This window comes from Mustela nivalis (assembly GCF_964662115.1).
Source record: "Mustela nivalis genome assembly, chromosome: 18".
In the NCBI taxonomy this organism is placed as follows: Eukaryota; Metazoa; Chordata; class Mammalia; order Carnivora; family Mustelidae; genus Mustela; species Mustela nivalis.
In genome coordinates this window covers 55,881,701-55,907,579 of record NC_139037.1, presented here as the reverse complement: position 1 = coordinate 55,907,579, position 25,879 = coordinate 55,881,701, and the positions used below count along the sequence as shown (strand labels likewise).

Below are 25,879 nucleotides of genomic sequence, written 5' to 3'. Positions count from 1 at the left end.
GCTAACAAAAATAAAGAAGTTTAAAAAAAAAAAAAAGAATCACCAAAGGAAGTTCAATGAAATTAAGAATACGAGGATTACAGGAGGATCCACAAAATTGGTATATATCAGGGCACGTATCATCGATGATACTCCTTATGGGTCCTTAAAACATACTCAGCGATTGAAAGTGAAAAACAGGGACATCTGGAGGTCTCAGCTGATTAATCATCTGACTCTTGATTTCAGTTCAGGTCATGATCTCAGAGTCAAGAGATCGAGCCCTGCCTTGGACTCCATGCCCAGCACAGAGTCTGGCTGACATTCTCGCTCCTCGTCCTCTCTCTCTGCTCTCCACATCCCCATGCTCTCTCTGTATCTCTCTCTAAAATAAACAAATAAAATCTTTCTTTAAAAAAGAGAAAAACATCAAAACATTTTTCTGATTAAGACCTTATTATATACAGAGATAATATTGAAAACAACTGGGTCATAGAGTGTACCACGGTCAAAATGGTGCTAAGGTTTCTAGATTCCACTTTAATTAGCACACTATGGATATGAGGACCAACGCATTCTGGATGTATCTTTCCATCTCTAACACAATCACTAAAAAATACACAACCACATAGCCTAAGAAAAAAAAATAAATAAATTAAGGTGGAATACTAAAAACTCTTTAAATAAGCCCTTAAAAAGCCAAAAAGGAAAATGGGTATGCAAACCAAGAAAGAATAAACAGAAAACAAATACTAAAATGGCTGACTTGGGGTAACTCCTAACATTTCAAGAATTCTGTTAAACGTAAAGAGCTGAACATACCACTTAACAGATTTTCAAAATGAGTTAAAAAAACAAAAGCTGGGGCGCCTGGGTGGCTCAGTGGGTTAAGCTTCTGCCTTCGGCTCAGGTCATGATCTCAGGGTCCTGGGATTGAGCCCCGCACCGGGTTCTCTGCTCAGTGGGGAGCCTGCTTCCTCCTCTCTCTCTCTGCCTGCCTCTCTGCTTACTTGTGATCTCTCTCTCTGTCAAATAAATAAATAAATAAATAAATAAATAAATAAATAACAAAATCCAACTGACCCAACTCTAGGCTGTCTTCCACAAACTCACTTCAAATACAAGGAAATAACTAGGCTCAAAGTCAGAGGATAGCATTACTTATGTCACGCAAACACTGGTCCAAAGGCAGCTGGGACGGGCTGTCTTCCACAAACTCACTTCAAATACAAGGAAATAACTAGGCTCAAAGTCAGAGGATAGCATTACTTATGTCACGCAAACACTGGTCCAAAGGCAGCTGGGACGCATACAAAATGGCAGGGTCCAATGGTAGAACCCCAGTGGCAGGCTCTGCCTATTTCTGTGACATACCTGCCAGGAGGGCCTCCCTCACAACCACCGGATGCTCCTCCTTTTCCCCCACGCTGCTTCTGTGGACACCGTTCATCCATACTCCGCCTCTGCGATCCACAGAGCTGTTCCATGAAGTTGTGTGACCCAGAATGTGCCCGTTCCTGGTACCATCCTATATACCAGAGACCAAAGGTTTTCTGCCAACTTTGGCATTTGCTTCCACTCCTGAGCTCTATTCCCTCAAGGGACTTCATCATCCTAGTAGAAATAGCAACGGATAAAATGTTAAAGACACAGTGTATTTTTTTAAAATATCAAAATTTGTGAATGTCATGAATGCCCTCAACAGGGAGTTCTGTAAGCCTTTCTAGATTTCACTGTGAGCAGGTAACAGCTCAGATGTAATGTTCACTAGAATTGCTTCTCATGTGACCCAGGAGAGTTGGTCTCCCTGGGCCCTGTCAATCATAACCACACCTGGTCTTGCCTTCCTCTGCCCAGATTTCCAAGAAATAGGTCAATGGGTGAACTGGGAATTTTTTTAAAATTTGGCTTAAAAAAATATTTAGTATGATTATTGCTACTCTCTTGAGATTTTGTTGAGGGGAAGATATGAGGATACAGAAATAGATATCTGTGTAGTTACACATCAGTCCTCAATAAAGCCTGTGTGATGGCTGGGTGTTACTAACCACTTTTGTCTTGAACAATGAACTCAATGATCACATGCCCATTTATCCATTTTCGTTCTTTTTTTCTTTAAGATTGATTTAATTTATTTGAGAGAGAGAGTGGGAGGAGAAGCAGAGGGAAAGGATCTCAAGCAAACTCCGAGCTGAGTGCAGAGCCCAACATAAGGCTCAATCTCATGACCCCAAGTTGAAATCAAGAATCAGACGTTTAAACAACTGAGCCACCCAAGCACGCCTGTTTATCCATTTTCAGTGCAGAACACTGATTGTCTCTTCCTGAGTATTGGCCTGAGTCACTGTTGTAAACTCTGCTGGCTGAGGTAGGACATCAGGTAAGGATCTCTTTGCTGAAGGCTTCTGAAGAATATCTCCAGGGCCTGGGGCCCTTTCTTCTCCACCATCCTCAGCAGGGTCTCATTTTTCCTCTGCCGTGTTGGAAACTGCTGCACCAGCTCCTTCTCTTCCTCGGTGAACACCCCACTGTCCTGAAGATCATCTAGTACTCCACTCAGGTCCCCCAGCCTGGCCTGCAAGTGCCGGTGGTTCTCCTTCATAAAGGCCTCAGCTGGACACAAGAAAGAGTTGCAGACTCAGAAAAGGACAGATCATTTAAGGTGTTCAGGACCTATGTCCAGCTTAATATCATTTATCTATTTCTCTTTATTTCTTTCTTAGGCTCCAGAGCCAACATAGATCTCAACATGGGGCTTGAACCCATGACCCTGAGTCAAGAGCTGAACTGAGATCAAGAGTCAGACACTGAACTGACTGAGCCACCCAGGCACTCCTTAAAGACATATTCCTGTGTGGAGATGTTGCTCATTGTGTTTTGCATGTTGCCCAGATCTTACACACACACAGCCTATGCAGTCCTGTCCCAAGGGACCCACGATATGCAGTCAGTTCTCAGGGTCTATGAATTTAGGGAAACTCAATGATCCCTCTTCTTCAATCCAATCCCCTCCTTCCTAAACTTTGAGCACCTCCTCTTCTTTACTTTCTGGTTTTCACTGGAACCCTAAAGACAGCTCTATCTTGTTCTACATTCATCTATTCATCCTTCTAACAATCTTTGGTATGCATGATACCAGAGGTCTAGGTACAGTAGACTAGCTCCCTACTCTCAAGAGCCTTCCGATAAACTAGTAGAAAGGGATTTATTTAGCTGGCTAAGTACAACACAGAAGGACCAGAAGCACTGGAGAGAAGGTATTTCATGCTGACTCAGGGTACTGTTTGGTGCCTGCCTGCATATAATTCCTGTGTGACCTTGGCAGATTGGCTTTTGGATTTTTTTTTTTTTTTTGAGAGAGGGACAGAATGAGCATGAGCTGCAGGAAAAAGGGAGAGGGGGAGAGAGATAGAGAGAGAGAGAGAGAGATTTAAGCAGGATCCATGCCCAGTGCAGAGTCTGATGTGGGGCTCACAACCCTGAGATCATGACCTGAGCCAAAATCAAGAGCTGGATGCTTGGTGAGGAGGAGCAAGATGGTTGAGGAGTAGGAGACTAAATATCATCAGGCCCCAGGAGTTCAGCTAGATAGTTACCAAAACACCTACAAACTCAAAAGGAGATCAAAGAGGAGAGAAGCAGCAAGTCTAGGAAGAGAAAATCGACCACTTTCTAGAAGGTAGGACACGTGGAGAAGTGAATCTGAAGCGATGAGAAGAGACCAGGGGTGGGGTTGGGGGTGCTGATTCCCTGCAAGCAGTAGAGCAGCAGAGCATGAAATTGGAACTTTTAGAAGTCTGCTCCACTGAGGGTCATCGCCCCAGAGGCTAAGTGGGGGGTGGAGCCCTCGAAGGAACGGTGTGGTCTAGGACCCACAGAGTCACAGAAAGACCAGGGTTATCTGAATGTGACAGAGTCCCCAGTATCAGAGCAGGGAAGTTGCAACAGAGATGGAGCTGAGGAGGGACTTTCAGCTTGGGGTTACCTTAAACCATGATCCACAGCACAGTTGGACCACTGCTCTCCAAGCAGGGACCCCATAAGTGGCAGATCTGAGGACACCCCTCCTTCTTCCTCTGGGAGGAGTAGCATGGGGCATGGCAGGAATCTGCTGGTTTTGGAAACTCCAAACGGGGCCAGGCGCCCAAGATAGAAATGCTCGGTCACAAGACAGGTGAGCTCAGAGTGCAGCCAGAGGCCAGGGAGACAGGAGTGATTGACTGCTTTTCTCCGAGGGTGCACTGAGCGGGACCTGAGCTCTCGGCTCCTCTGGCGGGAGACTGGGAGGCTGCCATTTTCATTCCCGTCCTCCAAAGCAGTATAGAAAGCATTCAGGGAACAAAACTCCAAGCGTGAACCTTAGCAGATTGCTTAGCCTGGCCACTGCCACAGGCGGTGCAATGCCACCTCTGGCAAAGACATTTGAGAATCATGGCAACAGGCCCCTCCCTTAGAAGATCAGCAAGAACATCCAGCCAAAACCAAATTCACCGATGACTGAGAACTGAGAAACGACACACGGAGATCACTGAGCTAGGGGAAAGCAACACATAGAATTCATGACTTTTTTTCCCATGATTCTTCAGTCTTTCAAGGTTAAATTTTTTAAATTACATTTTTAAAAATTTTTCCTCTTTCCTATTTTAATGCTTTTTAACTATTTTATCTTATCAATACCTTTTCAAAAATCTTTTTAAATTTTCATTGTTATAGTCATGTTCTATTCCTTCATTGTATTTAGCCTTATTTTTAGTATACATATAGGTTTTTCTTTCTTTAAAATTTTGGGATACAGTTTCTTCTAATAGATCAAAATAAAACCTACATATAGTAAATGGCTTTTTTTATAGCAGCAAAGTCCACAATAGCCAAATTATGGAAAGAACCCAGATGTCCATCAACGGATGAATGGATAAAGAAGATGTGGTTAATACACACAATGGAATACTATGCAGTCATCAAAAAAGCCCCAAATCTTGCCATTTGCAACGATGTGGATAGAACTAGAGGGTATTGTGTTAAGCGAAATAAGTCAGTCAGAGAAAGACAATTATCATATGATCTCTCTGATATGAGGAATTTGAGAGGCAAGGGAGGGTTATGGGGGCCAGAGAGCGGAAAAAATTAAACAAGATGGGACTGGGAGGAAGACAAACCATAAGAGACTCTTAACCTCAGGAAACAAACTGAGGGTTTCTGGGAGGTCAGGGGAGGGATAGAGTGGCTGGGTTATGGCTATTGGGGAGGGTATGTGCTATGATGAATGTTGCGAATTGTGTAAGACTGATGATTCACAGACCCGTACCCAAAAGCAAATAACATACTACATGTTAATTTTTAAAAAATCGTATGCTTAACCCCACTTAGTTACCCAGGTGCCCAAAAACATGATTGCTTTCTATGTACAACTCATGCATCTAGAACTTTTGTTCTAAACACAGTAGCTCAGATCATCAATGCCATATGCCGCCATAAACAAATAGCTTAATTTAATGATGTAATTTCTGTGAAGTCTTGGTGTTTCTATTGAAAAGTCATTGGAGGGGCATCTGGATGGCTCAGTCATTGGGTATCTGCCTTCAGTTCAGGTCATGATCCCAGCCTCCTGGGATCGGGCCTGGCATTGGGCTCCCTGCTCAGCAGGAAGCCTGCTTCTCCCTCTCCCACTCCCCCTGCTTGTGTTCCTTCTCTCTCTGTCTCTCTGTCTCTCTGTCTCTCTCTCTGTGTGTCAAATAAATAAAATCTTTAAAAAAAAAATTCAAGTTATTGGAGGTGCTCATTCCGTGACTCCTCAATTTGAATGAATAAAGTTCCTCTCACAGAAAGATGCTCAACTTAACCTATTCTTGCTGCCTCAACTGTTCTCACCCCACCCATTTCTTTAGCAGTTTCTATTAAATCTTCTTCAACGGACATAAACTTCACTTTTGTCCTCTCTCCATGGTATACACAGAAACTTTTCAACTCCCTCAAGTTTAGATCTGAACTACCCATCTTATCCTCTCATAATTCCTCTCATAATTGTATCACAACTGTATTTTGATAAGCACTGGGAAATCAACTTCACTGTTTTCACCTGCTGTAATAGAAACCCCATGAGTGTGGGGGTGGTGTCTGTCTCAGGCTACGTTCCATACAGGACCGCTACCACTGCTGTGTTCACTCTGATGCTCCTCCATGCTTTTCTGTGGAAGCCAGCCAAAGTGCATTGACAGGACTAGACAGAAGTGATGAGTATAAGCACACACATACGTACCCTGAATATTTGCCATGCAACAGGCATTTAATAAGCTGCATTTGTCTCCATGATCATTTTTATCACCATAATTCCATAGGAGAAAAATGCAACCATAGCCCTTGGCTCAGAAAGGAGGGGATGACTAGACTTTCAAGCAAAGTCTTCACAGAAGAGTTAGTATAAGAGGAGGATTTTGAGGAGTAGGATTCTGGTATTAAATACAAGATGCCACCAGGCCAAAGGGCAAAGAGGGGGAGAGAGATGTCAGGCTTCACAGTGCATGCTGGCCAGAATGAAGATCTGACTCAAGACGTGGGCTGGCAGCAGCTTCTGAAGGGTGTTCTAGAGAGAGCACACGAGGGTGGGTTTCATCCTTCTGACACCAGGTAGCTCTCGCTCTAGAGCTTGTAGAAGAGGAAGGGAAGAGACGTCTTCTTGGTGCTACACACTCACCACCTACATAAACCCTTTCAATTTCCTTTGTGAAATCATCTTTACGTCATTCTTAACTGTATCTGTGGTTGGGTTTGAACCCAACTGCAACTCCAGGCGTGGGGTCTAATTTTCTGTAGCTCATCTGCCTCTCTGGGCCCCCTGACCATAACACCAGCTGGCCAGGAAGTGGGTTTGTGCCATATGAAGCCAGTGTGACACCTGAGGAGTAAGAGGAATCAGGGGATGTTCCCTTTCTCCTCCGGATGATCTGTTTTGTTACAGGAGGCCTGTCACTTTTACTGTGTGGAGACTAATAATCAAAGCCAACAGCACAGAAGGCAGAATGCAGTCCTCTGAATCTTGACTGTTGTTTTATTTTTCTTTTATTTTCAAAAGGCTTTATTTATTTATTTTTAGTAATCTCTACTCCAAGTCATGGCTTGAACTCACAACTACACAATATTAGGAGTCACATGCTCTTCTGACTGAACCAGCCAGGTACCCCTTGGCTCCTTACTTTAAATAATTTCTTTCTCTGCTACCTATCAACTCCAGTAACCTTAACCAATTCCCAGCTAATCCCTGTTCTCAACTTTAACAACAGCCTCCTAACCCGGCTCCCACTTCCTGTTCATTCCACACCCACAGTCATCCACACTGTTCAGAACAGTGAGTGCATTGCTACCCACCTTTCCTGAGTCCCCCTTTGCCTTCAGCCTAAGGACCAAAAGAGTTCAGCCATCACCCTTCTGCTTCCAACTTCTGTTTCTTGCCTGCCTCTGGTCTCATGTGTCCTCCGTCCCTCTAAAGTTTCATCTCCAGCCATATCGAACTACTTTCACTGAGACTTCCTCAGATGCAAGATATTTTCCCCAATAAGACGTGGTTGCATGCTCAGAGTCTGCTTATTAAACCCTCCCATGAATTCACTCAAGTGGCTCAGACTCCTTCTTTGTGTCCGACAGCACTCAGTCTCTGTAACTGAAGAGAAGGTAGGATCCCTCACTGAGCCACCTCACACCCCTCAAAACCTCCTGATGTTTGGTGTGGACACTGCACTCACCTGAGAGGGGAGAAGGTGGTGATGCAGCACGACACTGGAGCTCCACTAGGAAAGAAGGAAAAGTTGGAAAATGAACCATTTACCTTATTTAGTTTTTCTTTTTCTTTTTTTTAGGTATTGTTGCTTCTTGTAATCTCTACACCCAACATGGTGCTCAGACTCCCAACTCTGAGATCAAGAGGCACAGGCTCTTCTGACTGAGCCAGCCAGATGCCCCTCTGGTCTTTGATGCAATGCACTAAAATAGTTTGATTTCATTTCCTGGGTTAAGGATCCCATTGGAACATTGATATACCTAATGGAACCCAATTAAGTAGAAGGTCACTCACTGCCCACCCAGGAAATAAATCAGAGGAAGTAACAGTTTTTCAAATATTCTATTTCTATTTCTAAGCCAATATGTGAGGAAATGTGAAAGCTTTGATAACATTATCACACTGTGCTACATAAATCATCCTCCAGGCAAATGTATTTTAGACACGAAATACCATCATGAAGCGAGTAGGTTTTGACAATAAGTGATGATGTTCTTTATTTTTTTTTAATATTTTATTTATTTATTTGACAGAGAGAGAGATCACAAGTAGGCAGAGAGGCAAGCAGAGAGAGAGGAGGAAGCAGGAGGAGAGAGGAGGAAGCAGACTCTCTGCTCAGCAGAGAGCCTGATGTGGAGCTCGATCCCAGGACCCTGAGATCATGACCTGAGCCGAAGGCAGAGGCTTAACCCACTGAGACACCCAGGCGCCCCAGTGATGATGTTATTTAAACCCTATAATACTGGGATTGTGATGGTGCAAAATTTACACGTTGAACACACATATAAATTGGTGGGAGATTTGCCGATTGGAGCCACCATTTGGGAAAGTCACTAGAGTCTGTTTACCATGAAGCCTTCCACATGGTCTTTCTAAAAGCCCTGCTGTTCTTTGAAGTTCTGATCAATTCTGCATCCTTCCTTCAGCAGCTGATTATCTCTATATATGAAAACAACTATAAAATTGCCCAGGACATAGAATTAAATTGACTTTCTGTTCCTTCTGATTCTTATAATTAGCATTTCCTGTTCACTGCCTCCTACGTATGAGAGCATCCAGTTGTTGATAGCAACAACCATCCCTATCCCAGGCAAACTTGACGAGTGTCTACACTTTTGTTTCAACTCAACATGGACTCTAGGCTGGCAGTAGATTTATTTTCTTCTCTGGGATGGGACCATAAAAAGACCTCTCCTCTGACACACTTCACTACAACACAGAAAAGAGGTGCATAATTTGTTTTTTCCCCCCAAATTTAAACTTCATATTTTTACCTACCTGGCTTCACCAAAGTGCGCCAGACCAAAGTCTTGTGTCTTTTGTCCGTAACTTCAAGTATGATTGGTTCCTCCATCTTCCCAGCAAAGACTTTAGAGAACACCTGGATTTCCCCAGGACTCCTGTAGGATAATTTCAACTCCTAGAAGAAGCACAGCACTTGAATTAAACTATCATGGCATTGAGGGCGGGAGTAGAAAGGCTTGTTTGCCTGCAGTGAACTGGTCACTGAAATATTAGCCATTTCCTATACAGTATTGTGGCTGGTTGAGGGGAGACCAAAGGAGAATGGTCAACAATCTTTTAAATTTACAATTTTAGAAATTAGTATTATTCCATGGAAAGAAAGGTAGCCAAGCTCCTATCAGGATATGGTTCAGAGAATAATCACGTGAGCTACTAACCCTCCCCTGGTCTTCCTTTAAAAAAAAAAAAAAAAAAAAAAAAAGACAAAATATTTTGAAACCCGAGTGAAATTTGAGTTACATTCAAATTCTACTGACCTCAGGCATTATTTCCAGGTGAGCTGAACCAGACACAATATAACGGGAACCAAAATTCAGGGGTTCCACAGGGGGTGAGGTCTGCAGACGCACACCGTGAAACTTAGTTTCTTCTTCATCTATTGCCTGAGGAAGAAGCAGCAGAAGCAAATGAGGGAGCAAAGCTAAAAGTAAACATATGCTTCTAGACATGAGGGATTTTATTTTTTTTAAGATTGACGAATACCCAACTTTTGTAGCAACATGGACGGGACTGGAAGAGATTATGCTGAGTGAAATAAGTCAAGCAGAGAAAGTCAATTATCATATGGTTTCACTTATTTGTGGAGCATAACAAATAGCATAGAGGACATGGGGAGTTAGGAGAAAGGAGTTGGGGGAAATTGGAAGGGGAGGTGAACCATGAGAGACTATGGACTCTGAAAAACAATCTGATGGTTTTGAAGGGGGTGGGAGGTCGGGGTACCAGGTGGTGGGTTTTATAGAGGGCACGGATTGCATGGAGCACTGGGTGTGGTGCAAAAATAATGAATACTGTTATGCTGAAAATAAAAAATAAATTTAAAAAAAGATTTTATTTTTAAGCAATCTCTGTACACAATGTGGGGAATAAACTCACAACTCTGAGATCCACAGCTGCATGTTCCTCCAACTGCCCCAGCTTGGTGCACGAGAGACATGTATTAATAAAATTTTCCTGCTGGTTATCTCAGAGCTAGGGATTTATTTCATTTTTGTTTGTTTGTTTGTTTGTTTGTTTGTTTGTTTTTTCCTTGGCGGGGCAGAATGGGCAGAGGAAGATGGAGAGAGTGTCTTCAGCAGGCTCCAAACTCAGCACAGAGCCCAACTCTGGGCTCCATCTCAAGACCCTGAGATCATGACCTGAGCCACACTTAACCAACTGAGCTACCAATCACTCCCCCCATAAATGGTTTCTTTTTATTACAATCTCTGTAGAGTTTGATTTTTCTTTGTATAATGTGGCAGGGATCGCCTAAGTGTTCCTCAAATCCGGGGACAAAGAGGTTTCCTCCTTGTGCCTCGACAGAGGACCATTGCTGTCCGCAGCTGTGTCTATGAGGGACGAGGGTAGAGACGACTTCCCTCCATCGTGAGGCTCCTGCTCCATGAGGTGACAGCCACCTGCCCACCAGCAAGCAGTACAGCAGTGACGTCACCCCAGAGAGACCCAGAAGCAGAACAGAAGAGACCTCAGAGCTCTCTGAGGATCCACCCACAATACAGAATAGAACTCAAATAACAAAATAATAATAACATTCGACAAGTCTTAGCTACAGCTCAATACACACTTTCTGGAATTAACAAGCAAGAATTGCTGTTAAAAACAATTACAGAAGATGCTCTTATCAGTCCAGTTAGTAAATACTCTTGGTGGGTAGCCATCAGGTCGGGGCAGGAAGGGGAAAGAAGCTGGTGATGTCCACTTCTCCATCTGGGTGCAAAAATTAGGGAGCGATCCATTTATCTGCATATTTGATTCACGTTAAAAGAAATCCATAGATCCATTTAAAGGAAGGGTGTCCAACGCTGAAACATGAGTTTCATGTGAGCATAAATGATGCTCAGTCGGTTAAGCGTCTACCTTCAGCTCAGGTCATGATCCCAGGGTCCTGGATGGAGTCCTCCATCCACCTCCTTGCTCAGCAGGGAGCCGGCTTCTCCTTCTGCCTGACACTCTCCCTTCTTGTGCTCTCTCTATCTCTCTCAGTCTCTCTTTCTCTCTCACTTTCTCTCTCCTGCAAATAAACAAAATCTTAAAAGAGAAAGAAAGAAAGAAAATAAAAGGAACGGAAGCACAAGGTCCAAGGTTGTAAGCGGATGGGTAATTCTCTCTTCTCCAAATCTGCCAACCTTACCTTCATTAGCAAGGAGTCACTGGGGATAAGGTACAGGTGAAATTTAGTATCTTCAGGGTAGAAGTGATAATAGAGCAGTGCCGTGGAAGTGATGGGGACTGAAACACGAGCCCCACTAGCCAATCTCAGCAGGATTCCCATCAGAGAGAAGCTGGGGTTTTCCAGGACAGCATAGAAAGACTCCACTCGGGCTGGTGGCTCTAGGACCATACCTTCATCCTTAAAATGGGCAACGTGGAACCAAGACATATCGACCTCATTTGCTGTAGGACAATAAAAAAGGGCATCAGACAAGTTCCCCACCAGCCCCACAGCCCCCTCTCCCCTCCTAACCTGGCAGGGAGATGATGTGAGGTAGGTGGATTTCAGTGATGACCCCCTCGGGCTCCACAGAGATATCAAACAGTGGACCTGCCACCATCCACTGTTTCTCGTGCTGTAACTTCATGTGTAGACTCCAAGAATCCAACGCTATCCTCACGGTCACTGCTGCTGTTACCAAGAATCCGAGGCGTGTCGCTGGCCACAGATAGAAGCCAGCCATGGGGAAGTGGACGCTGAAAGGAGCCAGAGTGATAGTCATGCTGGGAGAAGACCAGGACTTTGATTTTTCTTTTTTAGATTTTATTTATGCATTTCAGAGAGAGTGAGTGACCCTAATCGACTGAGCCACCCAGGCTCCCTGGGTCTCTAATTAAAAAACGAAGGTGCAGAGGGATGTGATGTTGTGGTGGAGCAAAGTCCAAGACCCCTCTGTGGCTTTCACCACATTGGAACACTCTGGCGAGTTAAAGACGCTCTGAGGGCCCCACTTTCTCTATATTCTACATGTGGTGAAATTAAAACACCAGCTCAGGGGCACCTGGGTGGCTCAGTGGGTTAACCTGCTGCCTTTGGCTCAGGTCATGATCTCGGGATCCCGGGATCGAGTCCCACATCGGGCTCTCTACTCAGCAGGGAGCCTGCTTCCTCCTCTCTCTCTCTCTCTGCCTGCCTCTCTGCCTACTTGTGATCTCTCTCTGTCAAATAAATAAAATCTTTAAAAAAAAATAAATAAAAAAATAAATAAAACACCAACTCAGTGCATAGGATCAGAGAATCCTGACAAAATTTCCAATGTTGAAGGGGTGAATCGCATACCTTATCATGTAGGTGTGTACATGTAAGTATCACACAGCACATACTTCCTTTATGGGAAAATTGTATTGAAACAACCAACATCTTCAATTCTTACCTGTATCTGTTTGCACTCTCATCAATCAACTCAATATCCACATTTCCTTCAGGTCCCAGAAACTGATAACTATGACAAGCTGGTCCAACCCCAGAAAAGAGTTTAGGAGCCTCAAGGGGCACTAATGTCTCCTCTTCCAAGCAAGTCTCTTCTGAAAAATACACATTGTACGTGTCAGATTGGATTTGTTGGAAAAGGCCTAAAGGCATTCTGGATTTTGAATTACACATGAGCTGTTAGGAATCCAGATATCAGAGAAAAGAGTATGGAGGGAGAACAAGGGGCTTTGGTCTTGAAATCCAGACAAAGAAAGGCACAAGAATGTTCTTGGTCACTACTGAAACTGAACCCCCAAATTTAAGAAGGAAGTGAGGCTGGATGGCTTTGTTGGGGAGCAGTATTCACCTAGGGCAGGAACCACGGCAACTAAATTTCTACATGGTCCCAAACAGCAGCTAACACCCGATGCTGGCGGGGGAACACAAGTCCGTAAAAGGAGGAAGCATGAAAGCTTAAGAAGGAAAGTCACAACTCTTCACCCTAGTGTTCACCGCCATCCAACCCAAGGCACTGCAGACCATCCTCTGGTTCCCCCAGCGTTTCCACCACCCAACTGGGAGAGTCTTCCCAGCAGCACTTAGAGACCCTCTACGCATGCGCTCCCGGATACCATTCTTTCTGCTCAGACTCTGGGTGAGGATGATTTGCATAGAACAAATATCTGTACCCTGGATGATAGAAGTCTCTGAAATACTGTGCTCGGAGAAAACTGATTTATCAAGAATTAAAAATGATGGAATCTCATTTGGCAGAGAGTAGGGATTTTGGATAGGAAAAAGGAAAAGTCTCAGATGGTTACCTAACCACTCTGAGACTTTTTTTCTCCCATATCAGATAGATTAATGCTACCCGCACCTTATAGAACTGCTCTGAATCTTGGTACTAGCTGTGTGGCACCTCCAGAAAATAGCACACGGTGTCAGCCGTTCATGTGAACACAGATGAGCTTCCCCCAACCTCGTGGCAGGTAAGCACAGGAGCTGAGCTGAGCACCAGGACACAGCCAACACCAGTGCCCTGCTCTCCAGAATCTCAGGTGGCTTTCAAACTACTTCACACCAAGTGGGACAGTTTCCAAGCATGAGCACTTAGAAGTGGAGTGTGTAATGACAGGATCTAGGAGAGTCGAGTCGGGTAAATTTTTCCAACCCAGTGAACATTGGCTGGTATAGTGCTGAATTTGAAGATGGAGCATGTAAGAAAGTCCTAATGCTGAAATGAGGTCATAAGAAAGAACTCTTAATCCAATAGGACTGGTGTCCTTGTGTCCTATCTCTCTCTCTCTCTTTCTCTCTCTCTCTGGATACACAGAGGAAAGGCCATGTGGGGACCCAGGGAGAAGGTGACCACCTACAAGCCAGGAGAAGAGCCTTCATCAGAGACCAAATCTCCCAGCACCTTGATCTGAGACTTCTGGCCTCTAGAATGATGATAAAATTAACTTCTTTTATTTAAGTCCCTTCATCTGGGGTATCTTGTTATGGCAGCCCTAGGACACTCATAGAGTAGGAATGTCTCCCAGCCCAAAGCCTGTCAAAGGACAAATGTCACAAAGGATCAAGATCCTTAAGCACACATTGCTTATGTTTTGAAGTCTTAGCATGGATTAGGGTAAAAGAAAACAAGCCCCTTTTAATTAACCCAAACACAATCCTACGCTGTCACACCTCACCTGGAAGATTTCTCTCCTCTAAGTTTGCTTTATTTGTCTTGACACAGAGTCTAGACGATGCATTCACAGAGTTCCTTAGATAACAAAAAGGGAATATGTAAAATGTCCCTAATAGAGTGTTTAGAATATGGAATCTATTCCAGACATTTTATCCACGATGACAAGTACTTCGTATTCCCATTTAAGTTGTAGGGAGGATGGTGTTAGAGCTAAGGAAAAATTGCTTTTGATTGTTACTACCCCCAAAGACTTCAAACTGTCTTCTCCCCATAAAAACACAGGACATTTCCATCAGCCCACTACACACCCCTGGCTTCATCTCTATATTAGACAATTACCTGATTCTTGTGTCTGTGAAGATTCCTGGTCTGCTGATTTGCTACTCCCTGGGACCCTTGCATTTCAAAAATAAAGAAAATATTAGAAATCAGTTCAGAAGGGAGACTGACTGGCTCAGTCATTGGAACATGTGGCTCTTGATCTTGGGGTCATTGGTTTGAGCCCCATTTTGGGTGTGGAAATTACTTAAAAATAAAATCTCAAAAAAGTAATCAGTTCACCAAAGTAAATAAATAAATAAATAAGTAAAGGGGATGTGATTACAAGCTAGAGGCCACTAGCCAGGAAGGGCCATTTAAACATTCAATTACCTTCTTCTCAATGAGGTTACCACCAGAGCACGGGTTTCATGAAAACCACCACTCCACCTAAACCAAAAGGGTAAAGGAAAGGATTCACATCAACATCATCATCATTGGACACATAGATTCAGGCAAGTCTATCACCACTGGTCATCTGATCTATAAATGTGATGGAATCGACAAAAGAACTATCGAAAAATTTGAGAAGGAGGCTGCTGAAATGGGAAAGGGCTCCTTCAAGTATGCCTGGTTCTGAAAACTGAAGCTGAACTTGAATGTGGTATCACCATTGATATCTCCCTGTGGAAATTCAAGACCAGTAAGTATTATGTGACCACCGCTGATGCTCCAGGACACAGAGACTTTATCAAAAACGTGACTACAGGCACATCTCAGGCTGACTGTGCTGTCTTGATTGTTGCTGGTGGTGTTGGTGAATTTGAAGCAGGTATTTCCAGGAATGGGCAAACCCATGAGCATGGCTTAAACATCCTTAAACAAACACCTTCTGGCTTAAACACTGGTTGTAAAACAACTAATTGTTGGTGTTAACAAAATGGATTCCACTGAGCTACTCTACAGCCAGAAGAGATACGAGGAAATCATTAAGGAAGTCAGCAACTACACATTAAGAAAATTGGCTACAACCCCAACACAGTAGCATTTGCACCAGTTTCTGGTTGGAATGGTGACAACATGCTGGAGTCAAGTGCTAGCACGCCATGGTTGAAGGGTTGGAAAGTCACCCATAAACATGGGAACGCCAGTGGAAGCATGTTGCCTGAAGCTCTAGATTGCATTCTGCCACCAACTTGTCCAACTGACAAGCCCTTGCATCTGCCTCTCCAGGATGTCTATAAAATTGATGGTGTTGGTACTATGCCTGTAGGCCAAGTGGTGACTGGTGTTCTTAAACCTGGCATGGTGGCCACCTTTGCTCCAGTCAATGTTACAACTAAAGTCAAGTTTGTTGAAATGCATCATGAAGCTTTGAGTGAGGCTCTTCCTGAGGACAATGTGAGCTTCAATGTCAAGAATTTATCTGTCGTGGCGATGTGGCTGGTGACAGCAAAAATGACCCATTCATGGAAGCAGCTGGCTTCCTGGCTCAGGTGATTATCCTGAACCATCCAGGCCCATCAGTGCTGGATTTGCACCTGTGCTGGACTGCCACACAGCTCACACTGCTTGCAAGCTTGCTGAGCTGAAGGAGAAGATAGATCATCATTCTGGAAAAAAGCTGGAAGATGGTCCCAAGTTCTTGAAATCTGGTGATACTGCCATTGTTGATATGGTCCTTGGCAAACCTGTGCATGTTGAGAGCTTCTCTGATTATCCTCCTCTGGGCTGTTTTGCTGTTCATGCATGAGACCAATGATTGCTCTGAGTGTCATCAAAGCAGTGGACAAGAAGGCAGCCAGAGCGGGCAAGGTCACCAAGTCTTCCCAGAAAGTCAGAAAGCTAAATGAAGGGGCACCTGGGTGACCCAGGTGTTAAGCATCTGCCCTTGGCTCAGGTCATGATCCCAGAGTCCTGGGATCACGCCCCGCATCAAGCTCCCTACCCTGCAGAAAGCCTGCTTCTCCCTCTTTGACTCCCCCTGCTTGTGTACCCTCTCTTGATGTGTCTCTCTTTGTCAAATAAACAAATAAAGATCTTTTTTAAAAAAAGAAAGGTAGGGGCATCTGGGTGGCTCAGTGGGTTAAAGCCTCTGCGTTCAGCTCAGGTCATCCCAGGGTCCTGGGATCGAGTCCCACATCGGGCACTCTGCTCAGCAGGGAGCCTGCCTCCTCCTCTCTCTCTCTCTGCCGAGCCTCTCTGCCTACCCTTGATCACTGTCTGTCAAATAAATAAATAAATAAAACATTAAAAATAAATAAATAAATAACAGAAAGAAAGATAAATGAATATTATCTCCAATACCAGCCTCCCCCGTCTTAATCAGTGGTGGAAGAAATGTCTCAGAACTGTTTGTGTCAGTTGGCCATTTAAGTTTAATGGTAGAAGACTGGTTAATGATAGAAATGCATTGTAAAAGCTTCAGAAGGAAAGGAGAATGTTTTGTGGACCATTTGTTTTTTTGTCTGTGTGGCAGTTGTAAGTTACTAGTGGTTTTTTTAAGATTTTATTCATTTATTTGACAGACAGAGGTCACAAGTAGGCAGAGGCAGGCAGAGAGAAATGGGGAAGCAGGCTCCCCACTGAGCAGGGAGCCCAATGCAGGGCTCGATCCCAGGACCCTGAGATCATAACCTGAGCCAAAGGTGGCAGCATAACCCACTGAGCCACCCACGTGCCCTAAATATGTTTTTTTTTAAAAACCGTCTTTCTTTTTGGCCATACCGAGACAGAAGTCCAGGAGGGATAGGCAGTGTTGGCTCTCCTGTTAACAGTTCTTCAGATTCTGAAGAAGGACAAACCTGGGAGCTGTTGTTTGACGTCTTAAAAGTACTGCTTAGAGATTCTTCACAATATCCACTGGAAAACAGAAGGGAAGTTGTGTTATGAATACAGCATGGCAGTCTGGTGACAGGACAGTCTCTGTAGCATGACTTTATGTCATTAAAAGCCCTAGACCCCATGCTTCGTCTTCAGGGAAACCTTCTCTCAAGCCCCATGACTCCATCTCACCCTCATTATAGTGGATTCAGCTGTGTCTCTGTGTCCCGCTCCACATTGCTCTCTCCAACCCCGGGGAAACAGAACTCAGTCGATTCTCAACACCTAGAACCTGCTGTAAGGTATTGTTTCCTAATAGGTTATTGACCTAGAAGACCTTGTTGAGAATTTTTGGGAAAAGAGAAGATTCCTAGCTTATATTCTGCCCTCACCCTTCATTGGTTCCCAAGAAAATGGGACCCTATTGTGATTGAAATTCCAGGACATCAGTGAGATTATGTATGTGTTGTAAGGACCCACGTAGTACTAAGGCTCTTCTCTGCCTCCCGCCTCCACGCGGTAAGGGACCCATGAGGATGCTAAGAGGGAAGGAAATGACGGATATCGGTCTTGTTTTCTTCTTCCACTGGGGATCCTCATCCAGATATGGAACTGGAAAGCCCTAAGCTAGGTACTTTCTTCTTCACGCTTGAGAGCTGGTCTCTGGTCTCCCTGGGCTGGCTGGGATCAAGACTGGGGTTAGGAGCCAGAGAGTGTCCTTTGGGCCAACACCTGCACTGTGTAACATGATAGCTACTAGCCCCACAAACCTATTTAAATTTACTTTTTAAGTAATTAAGTTCAGAAATCAGCTCCTCACTTGAACTAGCCCTATCGCAAGCACCCAAACATGACAAATGGCCAGTTTCCATATTAAACGCCCTGGACATGAAATATATCTATCATGGCAAGAATGTTATTGATAGCTCTGACCTTGATCACCTACTATAGTCCAGCTGACTAGACACCGCATTGAGTATCTCCCACCGGCTCAACCAAATGAAGTGGGTCTTTGAGAAAGGGTGGGTAGACAAAGCAAGACTGAGGAACTCTTGTGTTCGGCAGCAGCATTTTCCAGCCCAACAAATATTACCTTGATCAAAATCTGTATCAAGTGAATAGTACTGAGTCAAATCAATTTCCTGACCCTGACAATGACTTCTAATATAAAAGGTGTTACCAACAGGGAACACTGGGTTGAATGTACATTTTTGTCACTTCTGTATTTTTTTGCTACTTCCCATGAGTCTTAAACTATCTCAAAATAAAAAGTTATAATGATAAAAAAGAAAAAAGAAATATGCTGGTTTTATGCAAATAATCTAAACGTCTTTGCTTTTCATGAGTCTCTATGAGACAGAGGGACAAGAGAGAGAAGAACAAGATCCAAAATCTTCCATTTTTCCCTACTGATTATCTGTCCCTTACCTGTCAGAGCGTGGAAAGTGCGGGCTAAGAAGAGACAAAGGGAGCACGGCCTTCCGTCCCCGACCTGACTTGTAGTTGAGCTCTCGGGCTGGTTCCTCTTTGCTTCCAAAGCAGCACCACCCGCACAGCCTGGGAAGACACAAGGGATTTGTAATTTGATTGTGCGCAAAGAACTTGGTTGTGGGACGGTCTCTTTGCTGTGATGGAGAGGACGTAGCACAAATTGGATGTTCCATCTTCAGAGAGGCATTCTCTGATGTTCGCCCCAGGATCCACTTACATCATACTGTTAACCCTTCCTCTGTCCCTGCGCAGCAGACAGTGATGTCATCTCGGGAGACATGCCTCACCGAACTCTCAGCCCTTTAAGTCCATCACATCTATATGTAATACCTGCGAAGACTGGCTACAGACCCGTACATAACTTGTATAACAATATCACGTACTAGTAACATAGGGGGTGTGAGAAGTCCCTGACACTCGTGCTAACCTTCACTCGTCCTAAACAGGAGGGAACTTTTATAAAGTTACATGACACTGGATGAACTATACTTCCCCCAAAGCAACAGCTCTTTAGTGTGAGTTGGTCGTGACTACAGAGACCAAAGAGATAAGAATCCACAATCTGGCAAAGCCATTTCCTAGAACTTACACTCGGGGAAAATTGTGGCTTCATTCTCTGTGTTAAGTATTAGTTTTCCAACTTTTGAATAAGGATATAACACAAATCCTTGTAGTGATTAATCATAGAAAGGTAATATTACTTAGTACCCAAACTGTAAATCATTGTGTTCCCAGAGAAAGTAACTCACTCCAGTGATCCTCCTTATTCCCTGGCCTGTGGGAATACTACACACGCCATAGTAGCTGAATCTTTGGTCCACTTCATTTATTGCAAGTTCTAAGACAACGCAAAAACGTTCATGAATTGGTCAGAGATGAAACATGAGCCTCTGAAAGCATGTTGATGGGGAGGAGCAGAAGAACTCATGGATGGAGCTTAGTGGGCTTGCCTGGTGCCATGGCGTGGTCAAAAGCATGGCCATGGTGTCAGAGAAAGAGCTGGAGGAACATCCATAGACTTGCATGTGCTCAGGTATGAAGTTGTGTGGTCAGAGTCAAGGTCATATTACCCCACGATGAAGAGAAGAAGTTTAAGTAATACATCTAGGTGCCCAGGAAGGTGTTTCCCTTCTGGAATGATGAGATTGTGTGAAATAGTAAAACTGTAAGCAGAGCCTTTATTTAAGGGAAAAATGAATAATAAAGGCCACAGAACTCAGAATTTTCTGCAGCAATAATGAGATATAGAGGAATCAAAGCCATCAAGAGCCCTCAAAGGGTAGATACATACCTTCTCCATGTCAGACAGCATCTCCAGGATCTGTCAGAAGACATCTCCTGGATCTCTTCCTTAAATGTATCTTTTCCCATTTATCAGCTGGTGTGTTTATCTCCCTGCTACATTAACCCTGAGAAAAGAAAAGAAAATTGTATCCAAGTAAGTTGGAAGAACTTGCAGATAAATGTTAGCCATTATATCTCCACACGATAACCAAAATTGTTTATTGTCCGTTCAATAGAAATACATCAGTTAAAGTGTTTCCAGTAGTGGTAGGCACTTGGGAGAGAGACCCAGAAAAGATTATGAAGTTGAAAACACGTTTTATTTTATATAAAACTCTGTATGTGCTAATATAAGAGATACAGAAACAACTCCCAGATCAGAGACATGGTATCACCAAGATGGTGCTGGAGGAGACCCAGCCTCTATCCCCCTGATGAAAATCACAAATACGCAGCTATCCACAAACAAAGCCAGCTCTGGGAGACATCTGGAATCCACAGAAGAATTTGCAGCAACACAATGGGACAAAAAAACTGGAGGAAAAAAAACACATAAAATGAGAAGAAAGAAGAGTTTCATTTTGCACACACCACCTTGCATCTTTGTTATGGAGAGGGCTTTGTTTCTTAAACCTCACGAACCAACCTCTGCTAGCTTCAGACTTGTCCTCTGCAGCCCCCACACCTCTCTCAGCCAACAGAAAATGGAGGAGAGTCAGGGCCTTGCTCTGGATGAGGCTTTGGCAAAAGGGAATGTTGGGGCTGCTTTGATCTTCCATCCAGGCCATTAACCTTTCTCCACATCAGCAATAAGGGTGTTTCTCTTTCTTATTGTCCATATGTTCCCCAGAATAGCACTTTTCATTTCCTTCAAGAACTTTCCATTGAATGCACAACTTAGCTAACCGGAGCAGGAGGCCTGGCTTTGGGCTAGGTCAGCTTTCTTCATGCCTTCCCTAGTATCCTCACTTCTAGCTTTCAATTTAAAGTAAAAGACGTAAGTGACTTTTCCTTTCACTTGAACAGAGAGGCCATTGTTGGAGTATTAATGAGCCCAATTTCGACATTGTTGTGTCTCAAACACTAGGGTTATCCAAAAAGAGGGAGAGAGATGGGGAGAGGCAGGCCAGTGGAGCAGTCAGGACACACACAACATGGTCACAACATGACCATTAAGTTCATGGTCTTTTAAGGGCAAGGTTCATTACAACAGCAATGTCGCAGGATTGCAGGGTTCTTGTCTCCCAGAGTCAAAGAATGATGCTCGTGCACTCAAAAGGGTGAAGTGAAGGAAAAGTTCATTAAGTGAGAAGGTGAGAACAGAAAGGGAAGGAAAAGCTCTCTAGAGTGAGAGACCCAAAGGTTTGCCACTCAAGATTTTTACGGCAGGTTTTTTTGTTGAAAACTTGACTAGGAGGTTTGTGGCCTTTTTGGTTAAGTTCATTTGGCATCTGGGAAGAATAATTTAGAATCCTGCTGGGTAAACATTCTGTTTTGCTTATTTTCTGTGGTAGTCCTACTGGAAGTCCTGGGAATCCCACCAAAGAAGCAGCCAAAACTATTGTGTCAATTTTTCTGAAGTTTACCTCAAGTTGTCTAGCTTAGGCAAACAACTTTTAAAGACAATCAGAACTAGATTTAGCATGTGTAAAAGTGGGATATTGAAACATAATTTCCTCTATAATAACCCTCATTGGTTTTTTTTAGAGATAGCCAAATCAAGACAAATTTGTTGACAAAACAAGTCCAATTTTAACAAGCTTGTTTTAATTATTTACATAAGTTCAGCCAGAAGAGCAATTGGCCATACAGAGCTTTTAAAATTTGCATGGCTGGAAGTTTTTCCAAGGAATCTCTAGTTTGAAGTCTTAGTAGCCTCTTCAGGCCAGAAGCCAAGCCAAGTGCTTACCACCAGGCATGTCAGCAATACCTGCAGATTTGGGTGGATTCCTCTTCATGAGGTCCCCAAAGTATCCTGAGGTTCCTGCACCTGCCAGGAAGTAACATTCTTTACTCACCTGGGGAGGCTGCTGGGAACCTGTAAGCAAGGTATCAGGCCAACAGTTCTAAGGGGCTTTATGGCTCCACATTTCATAAAGTCGACCTCAGTTCCTTAAAGCTCTCTGGTCCTATCTGAGTCTGTGTGTGTCTATCTCAAATACAACATTCCAGTCAAAGCCTTGGCAAAATAACCCATGTTTCCAATGATGTCCTATTCCTAGGAGACCAGAATCTTACCGAACTTATGCAAATAACTATGATTGCCATGGAAGAAAGAATACTTATTGAGACCTTTTGAATTTCAGAGGGTTCAAGTAGAGAGAAAAGTTAACTCCTTCAGTTTGTTGACAAATGCATACATTTCTGGAGTCATGGTTTTCTTAAGAGAAAGTTTTTTTTTAATCTGGAAGACTAAACATTAGAGAACCTGCAATGTTTTAAACAAGAGTCACAAAACTGTAATCATTTTCTTAGTTCATTCAGTCCCATGTTACTGTGCTCGCTTCAGCAGCACATATACTAAAAATAGTCCCATGTTACTAATTCCTGTTCAGTTTTTTTTTTTTTTAAGATTTTAGTTATTTGTTTGACACACACGGAGAGAGAGAGCACAAGCAGGGGGAGCATCGGGCAGAGGGGGAGAGAGAAACAGACTCCCCGCTGAGCAGGGAGCCCTGACCCAGGGCTCCATCCCAGGATTCTAGGATCATGACCCAAGATGAAAGCAGATTCTTAACAGACTGAGCCACCCAGGCACCCCCAGTTTATTTTTTTTAAGATTTTATTATTTATCTGAGATAGAGAGAGCAATGATGGGGGAGGGGCAGCGGTGGAGGAAGAGGCAGGCTCTCCATGATCAAGGAGCCCATGAAGGTCTCCATCTCATAACCCTGGGATCATGGCCTGAGCCAGAGATAGACAACCAACAGAGCCACCCAGGCGCCCTGGACATATAACATTTTTTTTACTAAAGATTTTATTTATTTATTTGACAGACAGAGATCACAAGTAGGCAGAGAGGCAGGCAGAGAGAGGAGGAAACAGGCTCCCTGCTGAGCAGAGACACCCCCCCCCAATGCGGGGCTCGATCCCAGGACCCTGGGACCATGACCTGAGCCAAAGGCAGAGGCTTAACCCACTGAGCCACCCAGGCTCCAAAAGTTAGCTTGTTTAATATAGAAGTTTTAACTAAGTAATCAAAGACCTGAAAAGAAAAATTAGAGAAACTGATTTTCCTGGGCAGATAAAAAAAAAAAGCAACTTTGTTTACATTTTCTCATCAAGAGTAGACCAACGATTTAGGAAAACTTCATCTTTTGAAGAGAGAGAAAGCAGAATTTCAATCTTCTCCCAATGTACCTTTAAAATCCACTTATTTCAGGACATCTGGGTGGCTCAGCCTGCTTCTCCCTCTACCTGCTGCTCCCCCTGCTCGTGCTCTCTTTCCCTCTGACAAATAAATAAAATCTAAAAAAATAAAATAAAATCTATTCATTTCAATCTAACTACATCCTACTACATACGAATTTTTTCTTCCAGGACGCCTGGGTGGCTCAGTAAGTTAAGTGTCTGCCTTCAGCTCAGACCATGACCTCAGATTCGATCCTATTGAGTCCCGCATTGAATCCCACATCAGGCTCCCTGCTGGGCAAAGAGCTTGCTTCTCCCTCTGCCTGCTGCTCCCCCTGCTCATGCTCTCTCTGGGTCAAATAAATAAATAAAATCTTTAAAAACAAAACAAAACCATGAGCCCATTTGACCTTCGGTAAATCTTAGTAGAATAAAAGTTTCACATTTAACGTTGAAAACTTTCAAGCCGTATTTATTTTAGTTAAACCAACACACTTACATTACTTAAAACACCAAATTATATTCCACCTGAATTCTTTTTTAGAAGCCCATCAGTTTATTTTGTTGATTTTTTTAAACAACATTTCCCTCAAAGTTACATTTTTCTAATCTCTTCAAATATTCCCCCTAATTTTTTAAAGACTTTATTTATTTATTTGGCAGAGAGAGAGAGCACAAGTAGACAGAGAGATAAGGGGAAGCAGGCTCCCCGCTGAGCAGAGAGCCCGATGCAGGGCTCGATCCCAGGACCCTGAGATCATGACCCGAGCTGAAGGTAGCGGCTTAACCCACTGAGCCACCCAGGTGTCCCTATTTTGTCGATTTTTACCTGAGATGCTGGTGGGGAAATCTGAAGTGAACAGTGCCCCAAAGGCCAGTCGCACGCATGACGGTACAGAAACAGGAAGAGGAGGGGAGAGGAGGCAGAAGACACAGATTCTGCCAGAAGGCAGAAAAAGAAGATTTCCGGTTCTAAAACCTGTCAGCCCAGACGGATGAGCAGACGCAGAATTGTGGACATTCGTTTCTCCTCCAAAGTGGAATCAGGAGTCCGTGTCAGGCCAGAGAAGACAGGGAATGGCCCAAAACAGAGGGAGTTTCAGCAGCTGCTTAGGAGTGTTCCGTAAAGCCCTAAGCTAGACTAACCAGAGGCAGTGGGTTCCAGTGGGAGTCACTGCGATGGAAACGAGGGTGAAGCCAGTGTAGATATTAAGAGGAACAACGAGAGAAAGAGAGAGAGAGAGAGAGTCGGCGTCCCCTTTGCTTGGGCGGGCCTGGGTTTATTCTGAGGAGGTCTATTGGCTCATGATCGCCCAGCATGTCAGGAGAAAGTTTATTGGTGGAACTCATTCAGGCAAACACATTTTTTTTAAGATTTTTTAAATTTATTTGACAGAGAGAGAGCAGGAGAGCACAGAAAGGGGGAGTAGGAGAAGCAGCGCCTCCCCCCCCCCGCCCCCATGCCCTGCAATGAGCAGGAACCCTGGGATCCTGCGAGAGACCCTTAGCTCAGGGTCCTGGGGTAAAGCGATGAAGGTACCCCAGGTCCATGTGCCTGTGTCCCGATAGATCCTGCTGGGGCCATGCAGTGTTACAGGAACTCTGGCCTTTCACAAATTTTGCAGTCCGAATGGTTTCCCGTGGGTTAAAAGGCACCCCAAGGGAGAGCCCTTGGGAACTGGAGAAGAGAAGGTCCATTACCAAAAAAATCCTTTTGTGACCCCCGAGAGGTTATGTTAGAAGTTCCCAGTGTCAAAGAGACCGAGGCATCCCCTGAACACAATCACGCCACCGTTAAAGGCCCCATAGGAGGCATGCTAGTGTCCCCCGCCCCAATCCACTCCCAGCTTCCCCACTGCTTCCTCTCCCTGCTCACGCTCTCTCTCTCTTGCCCGCTGTCTCTCTGCCTTTCAAATAAGTAAATAAAATCTTTTAAAAAAGAAAAGAAAAGAAAAAACACGAGTGTCCACACAAAAAGATTTTTTTTAATTTATTTATTTACGTAATCTCTACACTCAACATGGGGCTCAAACTCACAACTGCGAGACCAGCTCACATGTTTCTCTAACTGAGCCAGCTGCGTGCCCCAGAAAAGATTGATTCATTAGTGATCATGGAAAGACCCATGAAACCACCATGAGATAACATTCTCACCCACGTTAGCGATGAAAAGAAGAAAATAGGACAAAACCAAGGGTCAATGAAGACGTAAAGCAATAGAGACTCAAACTGGTAGTGAGCAGATTTTGGAGAAAACACAACCACTTTGGAAGATAATTTGGCTACATCTAGGGAAAAA

General features: G+C 43.9%; 2 protein-coding genes and 1 pseudogene across 7 annotated transcripts in view; 1 reads left to right on the top strand and 2 right to left on the bottom strand.

Annotated features, from left to right (window-relative positions):
- The window catches only part of LOC309852960 (caspase recruitment domain-containing protein 8-like), a 71,888-nt gene extending 69,882 nt beyond the window's left edge, over positions 1 to 2,006 (bottom strand). For all 3 annotated transcript variants that reach the window (XM_082710522.1, XM_082710524.1, XM_082710523.1), the window contains exon 1: positions 1,354 to 2,006. The gene's annotated coding sequence lies outside the window, so the exon portion shown is untranslated. The remainder of the gene's footprint in view (positions 1 to 1,353) is intronic.
- A 79-nt stretch (positions 2,007 to 2,085) lies between these two features.
- LOC309852963 (caspase recruitment domain-containing protein 8-like) lies at positions 2,086 to 24,761 on the bottom strand. Of its 3 annotated transcripts, none has more exons than XM_082710537.1 (14): positions 24,410 to 24,572; positions 22,139 to 22,219; positions 20,237 to 20,354; positions 18,883 to 19,011; positions 17,359 to 17,493; positions 15,025 to 15,081; positions 14,713 to 14,768; positions 12,643 to 12,793; positions 11,742 to 11,965; positions 11,409 to 11,671; positions 9,532 to 9,657; positions 9,029 to 9,170; positions 7,716 to 7,760; positions 2,086 to 2,592 (listed from the first exon to the last, which is right to left on the bottom strand). In XM_082710537.1, the coding sequence occupies exons 3-14, from the start codon at positions 20,314 to 20,316 to the stop codon at positions 2,321 to 2,323; spliced, it is 1,680 nt and encodes a 559-aa protein (XP_082566663.1). In that variant the 5' UTR covers positions 20,317 to 20,354; positions 22,139 to 22,219; positions 24,410 to 24,572; the 3' UTR covers positions 2,086 to 2,320. The 3 variants fall into 3 exon arrangements, with proteins under 3 accessions (XP_082566663.1, XP_082566662.1, XP_082566661.1); XM_082710536.1 differs by having other exon boundaries at positions 22,160 to 22,219; XM_082710535.1 differs by lacking the exon at positions 22,139 to 22,219 and having other exon boundaries at positions 24,410 to 24,761.
- On the top strand, positions 15,104 to 16,595 carry LOC309853940 (elongation factor 1-alpha 1 pseudogene; annotated as a pseudogene). Its single transcript has one exon. The product of its transcript is annotated as an elongation factor 1-alpha 1 pseudogene (transcript).
- Positions 24,762 to 25,879: the final 1,118 nt, after the last annotated feature.